This window comes from Orcinus orca, chromosome 13 (genome assembly GCF_937001465.1).
Source record: "Orcinus orca chromosome 13, mOrcOrc1.1, whole genome shotgun sequence".
Taxonomy (NCBI): Eukaryota; Metazoa; Chordata; class Mammalia; order Artiodactyla; family Delphinidae; genus Orcinus; species Orcinus orca.
In genome coordinates, this window is record NC_064571.1 from 23,851,287 (window position 1) to 23,871,067 (window position 19,781).

The following is a 19,781-nucleotide window of genomic DNA, read 5'->3' on the forward strand; positions in this document are numbered from 1 at the left end:
AGTATATGGAAATTGACCTACACCATTAAACATATTTATTACATTTTAGAAAAATAAGGATAATAGAAATACCAGTTTTTAGGATGAAAAATAAAATGGATAATTCAAAAGCATCCATTATCATACTAGCTACAGACTTAATAAAAACATTTGAAGCTATAAGACAATAAAAATGCAGCTTTAAACATCTGAAGGATTATGATATAAACCCTCAAATTCTCTACCCAACCAAATACATCCAGCCAACCTATCAATCTAGTGTCATTGTCATGTGTTCCCTTCCCATATTTTTCTTCCTTGGGAAGTTTATGTTTGACTTACTTTGTCAATATAAGAAAACAACAAGCAAAAAGAAGACTCCATTCTAGAAACAATATCAAGCACAGGGAAAAATCAATGGGATTCCCCAGGATAAAGGAGAAGATTGCCCCAGGGTCACAAACATGTGCCAGCATAGGGAACAAATGGAGCCAGACTGGAGCAGGTCAGAAGGTTGGAGAGGGGGGACATTGTTTCAGGAAGATACAATGTATAGCAGACTTAAGATACAATGTATAGCAGACTTAATCTGTCTGAGCATTTTAGGGGAGATTTAGGCAACTTTTTAAGGGTTTGAGTTTGAATTAATAAGTACATAAAACATCAATCAAAATTTTAATATAAAAAAAACTGTTGCAGAAATAAATTCTCAAGACTCAACTATGAGTTGCATTTACATACTCATAAGAATATAAATAATAATTATTCATATTATCAAATTATAACTGTATTAAGAGAATAAAAATTGGAAGGATGGATGTATATGGTGAAGTATAATAACAGAAAGTCTTTTCCTCCAATGGGAAGTGAAAATGGATAACATTTAAAACTAAACAACTGAGAACCAGCAGTTTAATTTAGCATATTATTTAGAGCCATTGAGGTAAATAACAAAAATAGCAAGCTGAAAGAAATGAAAGTGAATTTTCCCAGGTTAATACGTACATTAATACAATCATAATTAAAATCTCAACAATTTTTGGAAAATGGTGAAAAGAGAAGGCTGACAAAATGGTTTAAAGCTGTAAAATAATGCTTAGAATCATAAAAAAAAATTTTGAAATAAGGGTAACTAAATATACTTGCACACAAGATAGTTTTTCAGTAATTTGTACATCATTGTGCTGTCCCAATTTTTCAGAACAATGACATGATAAAAAAATCAGAAGTAAAGATAAACATCCTATAATGTAGGATGAAGATATTTTGTATTGGTGGTAAAATGTAAAATTCTAAATATTAATTGGATACTTATTTTAAGAAGAAAAAATAAATGCAATACATAAGTTATATAACATACAACAAGCTTAATTATTAAAACAAAACCATAAAATATTTAGAATAAAAGATAATTCAATATTTATTCATCAGGTGATAAATAATATAAAGGAAAGAAACCAGGAAAGACTAATAATTTTGAACATTTTAAATTTTGAATAATTTTAAGTAAAAAATAAAATATTATTTTACATCTAAAAATATCATGAATACAATAAATTTCCCTCAACAAACTGTTAAAATTTTGTGATACTCAGAAAATACTACTATGTAGATTATTTAAAATATATATTGTATGAAAAGTGAGAGTACTTAGATTATAATAGTTTTCCCAATATCTATTTAATAAAAGTTAGTTTATCCCTATCATAATGGCCTAAAATATATTAATTCTGAAGTTTTTCCAGATTTGTTAAAACTTCAATCTTAGATTAGTTTAGCAATGACTATATCTGATACATATACACAGTAACTAAATTTACATCTATGCTTAGTTTTTATTCTGAATATGAAAGCATGGTTTGCATGGAGCTAAAATCTGTGTGTGTGTGTGTGTGTGTGTGTGTGTGTGTGTGTGTGTGTGTGTGTGTGTGAAAATATACATACATAAAATACACCACCTTAACCATTTTTAAGTGTACAATTTGGTGTCATTAATTACACCCATAATGTTGTACAAGTATCACTAATATCCAGCCCTAAAACACTTTTGCCTCCCAAACAGAAACCCCATAAACATTAAACAATAATTCCTTACTTTCTCTTCCCCCAGCTCCTGGTAACATCTAATCTACTTTCTAACTCTATGAATTTACGTGTTCTAGGTACTTCATATAAATGTAATTATACAATACTTATTTTTTTGTGTCTGGCTTATTTCACTTGGCTTAATGTCTTTAAGTTTCATCCATGTTGCAGCACATATTCATCTGTTGATGGACACTTGGGTTGTTTCCTCTTAAGCACTAAATCTTAAAGCAGCTTTTTAATCATTTTAGTTCTATAGTTATTTTATTTCTACATATTTGAAATTTGTAATATTTTGTTACCTGCTGCTTCAGTGAGCAATAAAGTACTATTCTATGCTCTTGAGTTTATTAAACCTCTATTTGTCCCCCCCCTCAAAATAAACAGTATCAACAAGTGTTTCCTGAATGTACATGTTATATTTAGGGAATTTTGTATGTCAAGAAGCAAAGTTCAAAATTTGAAACAACAAATACTGTTTTGCATTGTATTATTATATTATTTGGAACAGGAACTTTAAAATGAAGGATCATAAAACATACTGATAATAAACTAAATTATCGCCTTATTATGTAAAGAATCACAACTGACCCCCCGCCCCCCAAAAAAAGGTATGTCAAAATGCCAAGCTAAAATTTTGTTAGCTTAACATTAGAAAGAAGCTGTATATATGTTATAATTGGATTCGTTTCACCTCCTATGAAAAAATTTTTGCAATCGCAGTGCTAAATATATCAAAAGGCTAAAATGGAATGTAAATATGCGACTGTCATTTAATAATGTAATTTAACATAATATGTATTACATATGGAGATTTTTTTTCTAAATATGTGGGCTGGGGTTAGGGGTTGGAGGAATGAAAAAAAGAATTAAATTCTGCTGTTTGAATTAAGTACTCTAGTCATATGTTTTTCTAAATGCCTTTTGATCTTACTAAAGAGTTTTCTTTTCATCTCTTATTTTTATCTTACTAAAAAAGAAGGGTGGGCTTCCCTGGCGGCACAGTGGTTAAGAATCTGCCTGCCAATGCAAGGGACACAGGTTTGAGCCCTGGTGCAGGAAGACTCCATATGTCACGGAGCAACTAAGCATGTGTGCCAAAACTACTGAGACTGCACTCTAGAGCCTGCGAGCCACAACTACTGAGTCCACATGCTGCAACTACTGAAGCCTGTGCACCTACAGCCCGTGCTCCACAGCAAGAGAAGCCACCGCAATGAGAAGCCCACACTGTAACAAAGAGTAGCCCCCACTCGCCGCAACTAGAGAAAGCCTGTGTGTACCAATGAAGACCCAATGCAGGCAAAAATAAATAAATAAATTTATTAAAAAAAAAAAAAAGAAGGGCGTTAGGATATTGGCAGTTTATTTATACAACTAGATTAATGCAAACGTTTAATAAGCATTTTTTCAAACAATACAAAATTATACTTTTCCTGGGCCTCATCAGCACCTCCAGTTTTTCAAGTCTTCAAGTTTCTTTATATTTGTCAGTCTTAGCATATCTTATCATCCCTTCCAACTAATTTTATGGGTTAGTCTATTATTTCAGTCATTCTCTTAACATTACCCTAGATTTTCTTACTCATTATCCTTACTTTCTTACTCAACTTGAAAATTTCCAAGTAGAAAATTGTTAAAAGATTATAGTAAATTCATATTATGAAGTATTTTTTTAAAACGCTACATCTACATGTATTAACATTTTTCTCTGTTTTCCTGCCTAGCTGAGTTTGTACATTATTCTTTACTCTTAGAATTTATACACTTGAATATGATAGATATTTTCCTGGTCTCAACAAACTCAATCTGATAACCCAGTTCTCTCTTTTTTTTAAAATTAATTAATTAATTTATTTATTTTTGGCTGTGTTGGGTCTTCGTTTCTGTGTGAGGGCTTTCTCTAGTTGCAGCAAGCAGAGGCCACTCTTCATCGCAGTGCATGGGCCTCTCACTATCGCAGCCTCTTGTTGCAGAGCACAGGCTCCAGACACGCAGGCTCAGTAGTTGTGGCTCATGGGCCTAGTTGCTCCGTGGCATGTGGGATATTCCCAGACAAGGGCTAGAACCCGTGTCCCCTGCATTGGCAGGCAGATTATCAACCACTGCACCACCAGGGAAGCCTGATCCAAATCTCTTTATTCAGCTCTAAAAATGTTTTATCTCTAATGGTTTAAAAACCATGTTCTTTCTCCTTCTGGGATATCTATTTTGTGATATTGGAAATCATAAGTGTTTTGTGAATGAAATATTAATCATTCTATCTAAGAAAGAAATGGAAAACTTTACTCAAGCCAAATTTGAGGATTATAACCTGGAAAAAGCATCTCAGAAAGCTCTGAGAACTGTTCCACCCCTTAGAAGTCAAGGCACAGTTGTATAAGTTTTTTGAGACAGAGGGCTGTACTTTAAATAACAGTTCACACAATCCAGATCTAAGCATAATTTTGGCCCATTACAAGATCAAAAAGGAATGTCATCTTTTTAGGAGTTGTTTTGTTGATGCAGGGGGAATGTTACTCTTCATGGTTGAGCAGGTATTTCTGCCAACGGTAGAGGTTTGGTCAATACATAATGCAGATACACAGTACACAGTGGGGACAGAGAGAAGGCCAAAGGGCAGAAAAAAAATTTATGTTTAAACTTTTCTTTTCTTGCCATAAAAGATGAATTTTGTTTCACAATTTTCTCGGTTTTTTTTTGTGTGTGTATTATTACTGCAGTCCTGTTGCATGTGTTTTTCCTTGCCTTATCTTTTTTCATGACTTTGAAATAGTTTTTAAATTTTATTTTATAATTTGCCATTTTGTTATTTATCCAGTCTTTTCTTTATTAACCTACTTTTTTAAAGTTTTGTGATCACACATTTCATCTAAAGAAAATCTTTCTAAATATTGGGATTGGATTTTTATTTCTTTTCTGCCTTTGGCATATGTGCCTTCCCTATTTAATTTCAATACAGTATTTAATGTGGGTTCCCCAAAGTATTACCAGTTATTTGCAGAGTTGAAATGGAGCAAGACCCTGTGGGGCCCTTCTGAGTACAAATCCTTCTCATGTCTCCCATTTCTTGTTTGTAGGAAACAGGCTTCAATCAGTCTCTTTGACCTTCCTTGAGTTCCACAGGGCAGGTTCAAACAGTTGCTTATCAGGGAAGGGAGGGAATGCAGAAACAAAGGAGGTGCACTCAAGGAACAATAGTGAAGTAAGTCAGAAAGAGAAAAACAAATATTGTATATTAACGCATATTTGTGAAATCTAGAAAAATGTTACAGATGAACAAATTTGCAAGGCAGAAATAGAGACACATATGTAGAGAACAAATGTGTGGACACCAGTGGGGAAAGGAGGGAGTGGGATGAATTGGGAGATTGGGATTAACATATATACTAATATGTATAATATAGATAACTAATGAGAGCCTGCTGTATAGCACAGGGAACTCCACTTCTCTCTACAGTAGAAACTAACACAATACCCCAATTAAAAAAAAGAAAGAAAGAAAGAAACAATAGTGCAACTGTGGTGCAGGGTCCAGGTTCCTCCTCAAGGAATATACATAACAATACCTTTGAGTTCTTCTGCAGAAACAAAAGCCCCCACCTGGGTGGAGGATGGAAACTTCAGGCTGAGCACAAGATTCCTGGAACAATGCCCATTACCTTACCACCAACCAATCAGAAGAGAGTCTACACATACTGGAGGAAAACGAAGATTCTGACACTCTCCCCACATGATTCTCCCTTAAAAACCTTCATGGTTGAGCAGAATCTTTGGAGGTCATTTTTGGACACAAGTCACCTATCTCCCCAGGTTGCTGGCTTCCTGATTAAAGCAACCTTTCCATTCCTACCAACACTTGTCTCTCAAGTATTCGCTTTTGAGCAGCTAGCAGCCGGACCTGAGTTTGGTAACAGAGGCATTTGTTTCTATTTTTATATTAATTCTGTCTTGGTAACATGTTTATTCTCTGAGTGTAGTAGTTTTCTTCAGTTTTTTCACCCTTACAAATGTCATGTCTTTTTTCATAATTTGAAGTTAAACTGTGTTCTCTCAGAGGGATTCATAGGTTAATGAATGGGAAGATTATTCCAACTATTTTGGGGAAGGGGGGATTTCCAGGAATTGTGCCACCACTCACTTTTTGGCCTTTTATGGTCGGCCCTGGCACGGTCATGGTGCTGGTTGGTGTGTCATTTAGCTTGCTTTGTCCCACAGGGAACAAACTCCAGCTGCTCAGCCTGGGGCCCATCTATCGCCTGCCACAGTCTTGGGCTTTCCATCAATTCCCATTATCATACAGGATTGGGAGGACAAGAGTCCAGAGAAATCAGTCAGCACAGAGTAGGCAGCCCCCATATCTAATAAGAAAATAACTTTCCTACCTACCACATCAAGGGTTACACGATGTTTTTTCAGAGAAATGACCAGGTGTCCTTTGGGAGACAAGGAGGGTCCTGGGCTCTGTCAGTCTTCAGTCCTCTCAGCCATCACTGGTTTGGGAGCCCTGAGTCCACTTTGGGACCGGGGGAAGTCTCACTTCCAGTGGCCCTTTTGTTTGTATATCGGGCAGGGTGCCAGTGGACTTTTTCCATACAGAGAGTATTTATTCTCCCAGTGGCCCTCTTGGTCACACTTAAAAGAGATATTTTTCTCAGTGAGACAGTGGTTCTAATCCAGCCTGCCTGGATCCTCTCCTCACCATGTGTCTTCGCAAGGGATGATAACCCTGAGGTGGTATAAGGGTTAGGGCTGCCTCCAGTAATTGTGCTGTTAGCTGTTGTCCCTGCCTCCTTTTTGCCTCTTCAACCCTATCTCTAATATTCCAAAGGCCAAATCCATGAGCTGATTTATGGGGGTGCTGTGGTCTCTAGCTCCCCAGATGGGGCATTAGGGGTAAATGAATAGAAGTTACTTTGAAAGGGGTGTGCCTGGCAGGAGTTCTTTAGACCTGGATTTTGGAATAGGGTCATGAACATTTGCATGGATGAGACTTCCCCCCATTTACCTTTCCTTTTACAAAATAGGTCCAGCTGCAAGATGGTATTATAATTTAGTGACCCACTTTCTGGCCAGACCTCTTGGTCCCCTAGTTTGTATTGGGGCTGTGCAGTATTACAAAAGAAAATGAACTTTTTCTTAAACCACCCTGTCTAAATTTTCCCAATTAGCTAATACGCATCCTAGCAGGGAGTCCTTTGGGATGCTTGGAGTTGCCCCCATTTTTTAGTGGGATGTCTTGACAGGACAGGGGTCTGATGGATCCTGGCCAGATGGTAGTTATTTGTCCTGGCATTCTCCCAGTGTCAACAGTGGGGTCCCTGTGAGCACCGAAATCTGCCTTGTCGGTAAGTTTGAGGAGGCCCCTTGGATGAGTCAAGGAAAAGAACAAGAGCCAGTGGGAGAAAAAGCAACCAGAGTCTCAGGACCTAAATCCTTCAGAGAGGGAAGGAAGAGACCTATGCCCTGAACCAACTGAACAGATTACCTTTATCTCTGTAACAAAAGAAAGAGAAACAAATAGAGCAAAAGAGTAGGGCTGGAGTACCACAAGGCAGTGATAACAATACAAGGCAAAAATCTCCCCTCTGCATATGGTCCTTGTTATGCTAAGGAGGGCTACCTCTCCACAGAAGTAAAAGAGACAACACCCAACCTGCTGGCAAAGCTGGCAAGGAGGCTCAAGAATCAGTAGATAGTCCAGGGAGTCAGGAGAGAAAAAGGATATAAGAGAAATCCAGGACATGAGGGAAGGTGTACAGCCACCATGCTTCCCAGGCCAGAGACTTGTAAGCCCACTGAGAAATGTGCTCGCCCAGTACCTCTGCTCAGGGATTGATAAAGTCTGCCCGTAACCCCCATGAGAGGAGTGCTTGCCCACACTTATGCTCAGGGGTACAATATCTGGGGTAAAAATCCCTGGGGAAAAAGGTAGGAAGGTGTACAGCCACAGCGCTACCTAGGAGAGATTTGTAAGCCCACTGAGAAAGGTGCTCACCCACTACCTCTGCTCAGGGGTTGATAAAGTCCCCCTGCAACCCCAAGAGGGAAGTGCTTATCCACACTTCCACTCAGGGGTGTGTGGGCTCCCCATGAGATGTGACAAGCATGACACCCGGTTCAGTATAACAGTGAACAAGGTTTTGAAATAAGGAGGAAGACTGAGTGGGACTAAGGTGCACAGCTGCTATACTTCCTAGTAGGGAAGGGACTGCGACCCTCTCCAGGGAAGTGCTTACCCACAACATCCACTCAGGGGGTAGTGCAATGAAGCCATAAGCCACGAGAGCACTCGGGGAGGGCCGGGTTGCAAATATAAAGGAGGACTCACAGAGTCCCCCAATTTGGGCACTGATGCAGTTCCAGTGTCCCAGAACCGGACTGGGACTAAGAATGAGTAGGGAGGGGGAATTGGGCTCGAGGAGCCACAGGGGAAACTCACCCGACCAAGCTGTCAATCACTTGCTGCCTGGTCTTAACTTGGATGTCCAGTGGTCATCTGGGTGGATCTTCTCGAATCCAAAGAGACAGAGCAAAAGGAGAATGAGAAAGATAAAGGGGAGAAAAGCCTTAGCCTTCATGGGCTTCTTCATGGCAAGAAAACTGGTTTTGCCAGATCCTGCAAGTGGCATTAGCTGTCACCTAAGAGGATACTTGAATCTACATGGCTTGGGACAAGTACCAGCCACCCTCCAGAAGGGAGATGTAGCGCAATATGTGGATCAAGATTATGCCCTTTGAGGCCGCACATTGGGCGCCAGAAAAGATACAGGAAAAAATGTGGTGTGGGACACAAAAGGATGGTCACATCCCAGGTCAAGTCCAAGTCCCTGGGACAGCGGCTCAGTGTAGGTTCTTGGCTTTGCACAGGAAAAAAATCAAGAACAAGCCATAGTAAACTGAAAGAAGGTTTATTTAAGGAGATACACACTCCACAGACAGTGCGGGACATCTTGGAAGGTAAGAGGCACCAGGGTATGGGGCTCTCAGTTTTTATAGGTTGGATAATTCCATAGGCTAATAAATGGGAGGATTATTACAACTATTTTGGGGAAGGGGAGGGGATTTCCAGGAATTGGGTCACCACCCACTTTTTGACCTTTTATGGTCAGCCTCAGAACTATCATGGTGCTGGTGGGTGTGTCATTTAGCTTGCTGATGTATTACAATGAGCGTACACTGAGGCTCAAGGTCTAGTGGAAGTCAATCATCCACCATCTTGGACCTATTTGGTTCTAACCAGTTTATGTTGTGTCCTCAATGGCTGTCATTCTTTTAAAGGTTGTGCCCTGCCCCCTTCTTGTCTCAAAAAGATATATTTGAAACCTAGAAAGACACAGTAAAAAAATAAATAAATAAAAGTTTTATAGCTATTTCATAGCTTTTAGTGGGGTGGAAATTTGAAAACAACAGTGGGGCACACAGTTTTCGGAAAATCATATTTCTGATAGGTCTTACGATTATTCAAATGTAAGACAGAGTTTAAAAACAGAAAAAAATCTCTAAATGCTGTCTAGAGGTGCAATTGCTCGAGGTAATAATATAAATTGTTGTAAATGCAGAGTTGCAACTCTGTAAACTCTTTTCCCTTTAGAGAAGTGTTTCTCTTCAAGCCACTGGTAAGACTGCACTGTGCAAAGAGATTGAAGTTTGTTAAACCAGAGGGCTGTGTGTGCCCCTGTGTGCATGTGTGTGTGTCCCACATGCATGCATGTATGTGATGATATGGCCTACTTTAACTAGTTCCTACAAAAAAATAGAAAGTGACTGAGAAGACTAAAGAAAAGATGTACAAATTTTTCTACTCTTTTCTGGAAAAAGGATTTTAAAAACTAACCAACCAAACAATCAAAAATGACCTGGAAGAGTGGAATAAAACCAGCAATATCCTGTCAACTACAATTGGCACTCACCATTGCCACTTGCCATCTACCTCTACAAGGATTAAATCATGTGCTGCTGCACCTGCTCATTTTCAACACCCCTCTGAAAGGAGTTCAGTTTGGAGAGCTGAAATGAGGCATTCTGTGCTCTGGGAAAAACTGGCAGAACAGGTCTTCAGATAGTTAGATATTTTCAGGAGCCGATTTTATGAGCCCAATTCGTGTATCTCCTCATATCTAGAAAAACACAAAAATATTTCATTGTGACATCTGCTCCTCATGACTAGCAGTAACCTTCATGAGACTAGCAGAAACTTTCTACGAAAAAAATATGTGCTTGATTGCATGCATTCCTCCTTCACCAAAATCACGTATATACTGACCTTCTCCCCTACCTCTTTGGAGCAGTTACTCAGAGCTATCTGAAATGCTGTCTCTCGGGCTGCAGTCCTCATTTTCCTCAAATAAAACTTAACTTGCAACTCTCATGTTATGCCTTTTTGTAAGTCGACAATCCTTTATTTGGAATAAAAAGATAATGAACACAGACTTTGTAAAATGTATTTAGGCCGGACAATTTTGTTCCGATATGTCCATTTTGTTGAGCTGTATTCAAAGGAACAAAACATGCTCAAAGTCAGTCTTTTATTGAGGGTATCAGGGAAGAAGAAGCTTTACCCTTCTAGGTTCTTCTGACTGGTCTAAGAATTAAATTGACATGAGACAGATTAGCAGGAGAAAATCAAACAAAAGTCTAATAACATGTTAATAGGAGAGACGGTGGAAAACTGATTAACTCACCAAAATGGCTGAAGCCCCACCTTAAATACCATCTTCAGTTAAAACCAAAAGAGAATGTTGGGGGTAGTGGTTTGGGACTTCAAAGAGGAGGAAGGCAATTCATAGGGAGATGGAAAAGCAAAGAACTGTTAAACAAATGTTTTCTGGGTCATATAAAGTCAATGAGACACAGAGTGGCTTCTGATCTCTATGCACTGCAGAGTTTCCCCACCACACCTAGCTCATATTCTTTGCAAATATCTCTGGAAATAACTGTATTCCAGGAATAGGCCCCTTATCTAAAATTTTTAGGCAGCTAAGTTGAAGGTCAAATTTCTCCCTGAGTTTTCTGGGCCTCTGTTGTTTCAGCTGAAAGTAAGCTGCATGCCAAAGAGATATTTTGGTAGAGGTGAATTTTTCCTCCCTACACAGTAATCTATCTTAACATGACATGGAGGGGAGTTGGCATTTGGGAGAAAAGCCCTACAATGAGGAAGGAAAGCATCTTATTGGTGCCCCAAATGTATCATTACATGTTTTTGGACTTAAAGAGGATCTAATGGCAGACATATATTACTTTCTGTGTTTATCATACGTACGTGTTATTTTGAGGTTTTGTTAAAGTCTCATAAAAGATTACAGTCTGATCACAGCTGTCTTGTGGGAATTGAGGTTACCTGGAGCAGAGATAAAAGCTAGAGTAACCATTCTCTAGGGATAGAATATTGGTCCTGCTGATGGCTTAAGATAAGTAAATATACTCAAAACACAGGGAGGTGGAGCAGGTGGAGATGAGCAAATGCACACCATCTGATAAAAGATGTCCAGGCAATTACACAGGCTAGCACTGAATTTCTTTGAAACAAAGCTTCCCAATGATAAGGGGTATAGGAAAGACTGAAGCATTCTATTTTAAGGAGCTCCTTAAGCATACTTTTGCATAAGTTAGTGAACTCTAAAGATATTTTTAATTTTACAGTGCTTTATTCAGGCTTCCTCTCATCTCTCCTATGATTTTGATATCACAGTGGGCAACTTTGGTGCTAGTAATGATGATGTGGACAAAAAATGCCACCTGCCATTGCAGAAAACAAAACATGTTACCATCATCAAGCTATTGGCCACTGCTCAGGCCCCTGATGGTTTGCCCTGTGGGGAATTCAGGATGGAGAAAAACAGGATACTGTCCTTAGATGGTTAAGATGCATATCAAAAGAAATAATAATTTCAATGAGCCCAGATTCTTGCATCTCCCCATATATAGAAAAGCACTAAATTCATTAACTTGAGATGTCTGTTTTTGTGCTTAGCAGTAATCTTTTGGTGTTTGACTACATGGTTTTTGTTTCAGCAGAAACTCCTATATATCCTGGCTTCTTCCTTGTATCTTTGGAACAGTTCCTCAGAGTTCTCTGAGAGGCTGCCTCCTGCACTGTAGTCCTCAGTAAGATCCTGGATAAATCATGACATGCAACTTTTAAGTTGTAAGTTTTTCTAATTATTCTGACACTTGTTAAAATAGTAAGACTTTATTCATGACTACTGCTATTGAAATATTCCTTATTAGGAAGAGAGATAGGGCTCAGCTCCAAATACAGCAAAAACAGCTGGGGATTTATAGCCTAGATCAGAATGAGGGAGTTGGTTGATAGTAGATTACTAAGAGGAGCCATCAAAGGTAAGGGATTTCTTGCTAAATTGATCTAACAGAATTCTGGCTAAAGGTATGCCAGGTGATTGGATATCAAGGGTGTGGGTATGTGGGACTCGAGGGACATTGTTCCAGCTAATGATTAAGAACTCTCCAGACAATAGGGGCTTCTTAGACAATGGGTGAATTTCCAGGATGTCCGGCCCCCTTCCGAGAAGGAGGGAGATAAACAAAATGTAAAAAAGGTATCTGTCAAAGAACCAATCAGGAAGCCTGGGACAGGTTCCCTCTCTGGTCCGAACAGAAGCTAAGAACCTATCATTAAAAATCACAATTGAATCCACACTTTGCATAACAGGAAGCTGAGACCTATAAAAATGCATGTTCACGCCCTGGGGGGGTTCCTTCTTCGACCTCCTGCGTGAGGACCAAGGAACCCCGGTGCACCGGCCTTCAATAAACCTCTTGCGTTTTGCATCAGCTTCCGACTCTTGTTTCCTGGGCGAGTCGAAACTCCTAGGAGACCGCGAAGGTCTAACATTTGGGGGCTCGTCCGGGATTCCACTCGCCCCGGACCACAAGAACATCGGGAGTTGGAGGTACCAGGTAAGCTCGAGCTTGATTGTCTGTTTGTACCTTGTTCTTTGTGGGCCATTATCGGAGGAAAGCTGTAAGAATCGGCTTATTATGGAATCTGTATCGGACCTCTGGCTAGGCAGACGTGCTAATAGCCGGCGTCCATGAGCCCTAGGGGACGCCCTGGTGGCTCATCTGGAAGGAGAGGCAAACTCTGTCTCCCCTTCACTCGGTTTCGGCAGTTCCCTTTGTGACAACTGCCATCTGAAGAGGTTTCGGTTTTGAAGCGAGCTCGCGGTGGCCCATACGTATATGTGTTTCGTGGAGTTTTAACTGTTTCTGTATTGTGGTCTATTCTTCTTCTCTGACGGACGACAATGGGACAAACTATGACGACTCCTCTTTCCCTTACCCTAAGCCATTGGACCGAAGTTCGGGCCAGAGCCCATAATTTTTCAGTAGAGGTGAAGAAAGGAAAGTGGCAGACTTTGTGTGCCTCTGAATGGCCAACATTTCAGATAGGATGGCCCCCTGAAGGATCCTTTTTATTAGACAAGATTAGGTTGCTGAAGTCTAAGATATTTAATATAGGACCCCACGGACATCCAGACCAAGTACCATATGTCTTGGTCTGGGAAGATTTAATTCTCTCCCCACCTCCGTGGGTCCGACCCTTTGTTTCCTCAACAGGTACGTCCGCGCACACATCAGCAGCGTCGGAGATATTAGCCCTAAAGAAAAACCCCAACACAGAAAAGCTACCCGGCGCCCCAGATCCACCGAAAGCGATTTATCCTGACCCGCAGTCCGATTTGCTTCTTTTGGATTCCCCACCCCCTTATCCTCCGGCCCCAAATCCCCTACCACCTAGAGGACCCCCAGCTCCACTGCCCTCGGCACCAAGGGGACCATCCATGATGGAAGAAGAAAGGGTCCCTCAGCGGGCACTAGGAGCCGGAGGGCTATCTCCCCGGACTCCACTGCCCTACCTCTTAGAGAATATGGCCCCCCTGATGGCCAAGGGAATAGACCTCTCCAATATTGGCCCTTTTCCTCTGCAGATCTTTATAATTGGAAAATGCATAACCCAACTTTTTCCGAAAATCCACAGGCCCTTACCGCTTTAATAGAATCTCTTGTTTTCTCCCACCAGCCCACATGGGATGATTGTCAGCAGCTGCTTCAGACTCTCCTAACGACTGAGGAGAGGCAACGGGTTCTTTTAGAAGCCAAAAAAAATGTATTAGGCGCCAATGGGCAACCTACCCAGCTGCCTAACGAGATTGATGCTGGTTTCCCACTCGTCAGGCCAAACTGGGATTTCAATGCCCCGGAAGGTAGGGAGCGCCTGAAAATGTATCGCCAGGCTCTGGTGGCGGGTCTCCATGGAGCGGCCAGACGGCCCACTAATTTGGCTAAGGTAAGGGAAGTCACTCAGGGGCCCCAGGAATCTCCAACTGTGTTCCTGGAACGTTTAATGGAAGCCTTTAGATGCTTTACCCCTTATGATCCAACTTCGCAGGAACATAGGGCTACTATAGCAATGGCTTTCATAGATCAAGCGGCCCCTGATATTAAGAAGAAATTACAGAGGCTAGATGGCTTGCAGGGATTTTCGCTTCAGGAGTTAGTAAAAGAGGCAGATAAAGTATATAACAAAAGAGAAACAGAGGAAGAGAAGGAAGAAAAAAAGCAGAAAGAGCAGGAAGCCCGTGAAATAAGACGGGATAAGAGACAGGAGAGGAATTTAAGTAAGATACTGGCCACTGTGGTTGGAGGAAGAAATATAGGGGATAGAAATAGGCAGGAAGGGCGAACGGCAGACAGAAGGCGGCCATTAGACAAGGACCAATGTGCCTACTGTAAAGAAATAGGACATTGGGCGAGAGAATGCCCTAAGAAAAAGAATGGAGGAAGGCCAACCAGAAACAAAATCTTAACATTGGAAGAAGAAGACTAGGAAAGTCAGGGCTCGAACCCTCTCCCCGAGCCCCGGGTAACTCTTAAAGTGGAGGGGGACCTGTTCAATTTTTGGTAGATACCGGAGCCCAGCACTCCGTCCTTCTCCACTCAAAAGGTCCTATCTTAGCTAAAAGGTCATGGGTACAAGGAGCCACTGGGAATAAACAATATTCATGGACCACACGAAGGACAGTAGATCTTGGGATTGGACGAGTAACCCATTCATTTTTGATTATTCCGGAATGCCCCTATCCTTTGCTGGGAAGAGACTTGCTCTCCAAAGTGGGGGCTCAAATTCACTTCCAACCGGAAGGTCCCACCATAACTGACAGTAAGGGAAGATTACTCCAAATATTGACTATGAGATTGGAAGATGAATATAAATTATATGAAAAACCTTCATCTCCACGAGTTAATGTCACAGACTGGGTAACTCGGTTCCCGCAAGCCTGGACAGAAACCGCCTGTATGGGGATGGCTAAAAATCGGCCCCCAGTACTAGTGGAACTCAAGGCAACTGCCACCCCAATAACAGTTCGTCAATACCCCATGAGTAAGGAAGCCAAAGATGGCATCCGTCCTCACATACAGAGGTTGCTGGAATTGGGTATTCTGGTAAGATGTCAATCCGCGTGGAATACCCCTCTCCTGCCAGTTAAGAAACCGGGAACTAATGATTATCGACCAGTACAAGACCTGCGTGAGGTAAATAAACGAGTGGCGGACCTCCACCCCACAGTACCAAATCCTTATAATCTCTTAAGCACTCTTCTGCCCCAACATACATGGTATACTGTTTTGGACCTTAAGGATGCTTTTTTCTGCCTAAGACTTTCTCCCCTCAGCCAGCCCTACTTTGCCTTCGAATGGAAGGACCCAGCATCAGGGATATCTGGCCAACTGACATGGACTCGTTTACCTCAGGGATTTAAGAACTCCCCTACCATCTTCGATGAAGCTCTTCATCAGTATTTAGCATCATATAGAGAATCAAATCCACAGGTAACGCTACTTCAATATGTTGATGACATCTTATTAGCTGCTGAAACCCAGGAAGATTGTATCAAGGGAACTGAAAAACTGTTAACAGAGCTCGGAACCCTGGGATATAGAGCCTCAGCCAAGAAAGCACAAATATGCCAACAACAGGTCAGTTACCTGGGGTACCTGTTAAAAGGGGGACAAAGACGGCTCATGGAGAGCAGAAAGGATACGGTGGCCCAAATTCCGGCTCCCAAAAACACCAGGCAGGTTAGAGAATTTTTGGGGACGGCCGGATTCTGTAGACTATGGATTCCAGGGTTTGCTGAGCTGGCGGCCCCATTGTACCCCCTAACCAAAAACAGCACTCCTTTCGTTTGGGGCGAAAAGGAACAACGGGCTTTTGACCAAATCAAACGAGCTTTACTTTCAGCTCCAGCCCTAGGACTGCCAGATGTAACCAAACCTTTTCATTTATATGTGGCCGAAAATAAGGGCATTGCAAAAGGAGTATTGACTCAGAAATTGGGTCCCTGGAATCGCCCAGTTGCTTATTTGTCAAAAAAATTGGACCCTGTGGCATCAGGATGGCCACCTGTTTAAAGATAATCGCTGCAGTAGCCGCCCTGGTCAAAGATGCTGACAAACTAACTTTAGGACAAAATCTAACGATAACAGCTCCTCATGCCCTGGAGAATGTAATCCGTCAACCACTGGGTAGGTGGCTAACTAATACCAGGATGACCCATTACCAAACCCTGTTGCTAAACTCAGATCGCATCAAGTTTGCTCCAGCCACAGGACTCAATCCAGCTACCTTGCTACCTGATCCCGATTTAGAAGGCTCCACCATCATCCATGATTGTCAGGAAGTGTTGGCTGCAGCACACGGTAGTAGACCTGATCTGACGGACCTACCCCTTCCTGATGCTGATTTTACTTGGTTTACTGATGGGAGCAGTTTCCTGGAAGGAGGTAAGCGTCGGGCTGGGGCAGCCGTGGTAGACGGAAAACAAGTCATCTGGGCAGCTGCGCTACCACAAGGGACCTCAGCCCAACGAGCTGAATTAATTGCCATGACAAGGGCATTGGAGATGGCAGAGAATAAAAAGGTAAACATCTACACGGACAGTAGATATGCATTTGCTACCGCTCATATCCACGGTGCCATCTACCAACAGAGAGGGTTGCTAACCTCAAGTGGCAGAGAAATTAAAAACAAAGACGAAATTGTGGCTCTATTGGCTGCACTCATGCTTCCCACTAAAGTTAGCATCATTCACTGCCCTGGACACCAGAAAGACAATACCCCAATACCTAGGGGTAATAATATGGCTGACCAAGTGGCCCGAGAAATAGCATCGGGAGAAGTCATTTTAGGACTGTCAGATAAAGTTCCTGAAAAACCAGGCCGCGACGAGGAAATCATCCCGGCCACAACAAAAGGAACTTTGTCCCCTCAGCAAGCAGAATCCATGTTACAACAGATTCATAGATGGACACATCTGGGGACTAAAAAAATGATATCCCTGTTACATAAAACCGGGTACGGAACCCCTGGATTGACGAAATTAGCTGAACAAATTGTACAGGAATGTGTTCCATGTCAACAGGTAAATGCTCACAAGGGAAAACTTGAAATTAGAAAAAGGCTCAGGGGAGACCGCCCAGGAACTTACTGGGAGGTGGACTTTACCGAAGTACGTCCTGGAAGGTACGGTAATAAATACCTCCTGGTTTTTATAGATACTTTTTCAGGATGGATGGAAGCCTTCCCAACGAAGAAAGAAACAGCTGCTGTGGTAGCCAAAAAGATCCTAGAAGAAATTTTTCCTCGATTTGGGGCGCCAAAGGTAATAGGGTCCGACAATGGTCCGGCCTTCGTCGCCCAGGTAAGTCAGGATGTGGCCAGATATTTGGGGACTGATTGGAAATTACATTGTGCATATAGACCCCAGAGTTCAGGTCAGGTAGAAAGAATGAATAGAACTCTAAAAGAGACCCTAACTAAATTGTCCTTGGAGACTGGCGGTACAGATTGGACGGTGCTCCTTCCTTTAGCCCTGTTTCGGGTTAGGAATACACCTTCCCGATACCATCTTACTCCTTTTGAGGTACTATACGGGGCCCCACCTCCTCTTCTCCCCTTAGGAGAAGAAATAAAACCAGACTGTCAAAATAACACTGACTTGTATGCTAGGCTATTGGGACTCCAACTGGTCCAAAAGGAGATATGGTCCCAACTCGCCGAGGCCTCGGAACACCGGGAGAAACTCATCTTTTCCAAGTCGGAGACTCCGTATACGTCCGTCGGCATCGAACCCAGACGTTGGAACCTCGATGGAAAGGACCATACACCATCCTCCTCACCACCCCAACGTCCATAAAAGTGGACGGCATCGCTGCCTGGATTCATGCTTCACACGTGAAAGCTGCACCAGCGACGGCATCATCAGGATGGCGGGCCCAAAGAACCGACAACCCGCTCAAACTCAAGCTTCTACGAACCTAAGACTTATAATTTTGATTTTACTGCCTTTACTGACTGTAAGTGATTTTAGCCCTCACCTGCCCCAACGTCTAACTTGGCAGGTAATTTCTCAAACTGGAGATGTAACCCGGTCCATTAGCCATACTGCACCTCCCTGGACCTGGTGGCCAGACCTTTTTCCTGATGTCTGTAAACTGGCCATAGGAGCTCCCTATTGGGATCTAGAGAGTTATTATGATCAGCATAATGCTCTGTCCGAACTTCTAACTAGAGCTGATTACTCTGGAGAGGGTTGTAAAAATCAGGTCCGAAGAAGTTGGCTCAGAACCCTCTCCTTCTATGTATGCCCCGGGTTCCATCGCCCCTGATCCCTGAATTATAAATGTGGGGAAACCGAAAATTTTTATTGCCAAAACTGGGGATGTGAAACCACAGGAGATACTTATTGGAGACCCACCTCAACTTGGGATTTTATTACAGTAACAGCCAACTATACTCATACTTCTTATAGGGGTCCCCAATCTGTCGCCCCCGAATGTTCAGGATGGTGCCACCCCCTCAAAATTTCCTTTAGTAATCCTGGAAAAAGAGATAAAGAATGGATAAATGGCCATTCATGGGGCATTAGATTTTACAAGAATGGATATGATTTGGGAATATTGATGACCCTTAAGCTAAAAATTGAGACTCCCGCTCCTGTGTCGATAGGCCCAAACCCTGTACTTGGCCCCGCCCTGTTACCCCCAAACCCTGTACTTGGCCCCCCCCTGTTACCCCCAGCCCCTAAAAATAACGGGACCTCTGGGCTGAAAGAGACAACGATTAAGCCCGGAACCCGCCAGGATAGAATGCTTTCTTTGGTGCAGGCAGCTTTTACGGTCCTTAATGCTACAAACCCGGAGGCTACAAAATCATGTTGGCTTTGTTATGCTGCCCCTCCCCCTTACTATGATGCTATAGGATATAGTTCTAATTATACTAATGTCAGCTCCCCGGACCATTGTCGATGGAAACAGGAAGGGAACAGTAAATTAACTCTGTCTTCGGTTTTTGGAAATGGTACTTGTGTAGGAGCACCTCCCCAGTCCCATCGACACCTTTGTCATGATTTTAGCCTCCCTTCAGGCTCGGGATATCTTGTACCTCCCCAAGATGGATGGTGGGCATGTAACATGGGGCTAACCCCTTGTGTTTCTCTGGAAGTTCTCAACACTTCAGCTGATTTTTGTGTACTAGTGCAATTAGTTCCTAGACTTATCTATCATTCGGATTCATCCTTTCTAGATGAATACGAGGGAAGAAAAAGATGGAAAAGAGAACCTATAACCCTCACGTTGGCCATGCTCCTAGGACTAGGAATAACTGCTGGGATAGGAACAGGAACCACAGCCCT

General features: G+C 42.0%; 2 protein-coding genes across 2 annotated transcripts; both read left to right on the top strand.

Annotated features, from left to right (window-relative positions):
* The first annotated feature begins 12,744 nt into the window (after positions 1–12,744).
* Positions 12,745–14,971, top strand: LOC125960891 (uncharacterized). The gene is made up of 2 exons (XM_049696276.1): positions 12,745–12,984; positions 14,108–14,971. Exons 1-2 carry the CDS (start codon positions 12,760–12,762, stop codon positions 14,912–14,914), a joined length of 1,032 nt encoding a protein of 343 aa, XP_049552233.1. The 5' UTR covers positions 12,745–12,759; the 3' UTR covers positions 14,915–14,971.
* Positions 14,962–18,429, top strand: LOC125960876 (uncharacterized; the record flags this gene model as incomplete). Its single annotated transcript, XM_049696241.1, is given in 3 exon segments — positions 14,962–16,489; positions 16,492–18,150; positions 18,153–18,429. Coding segments are annotated over 3 exon segments (3,444 nt in total), but the record flags the coding sequence as incomplete, so codon positions are not given.
* Positions 18,430–19,781: the final 1,352 nt, after the last annotated feature.

What these genes read in the sequence shown, in the direction of transcription:
- LOC125960891 (XM_049696276.1), top strand. Translation starts at nt 12,760, where the DNA reads ATGTTCACGCCCTGGGGGGGTTCCTTCTTCGACCTCCTGCGTGAGGAC. An exon ending in TCGGGAGTTGGAGGTACCAG is followed by an intron (nt 12,985 to 14,107) that starts GTAAGCTCGAGC and finishes TTCTCCCACCAG; the next exon opens with CCCACATGGGATGATTGTCA.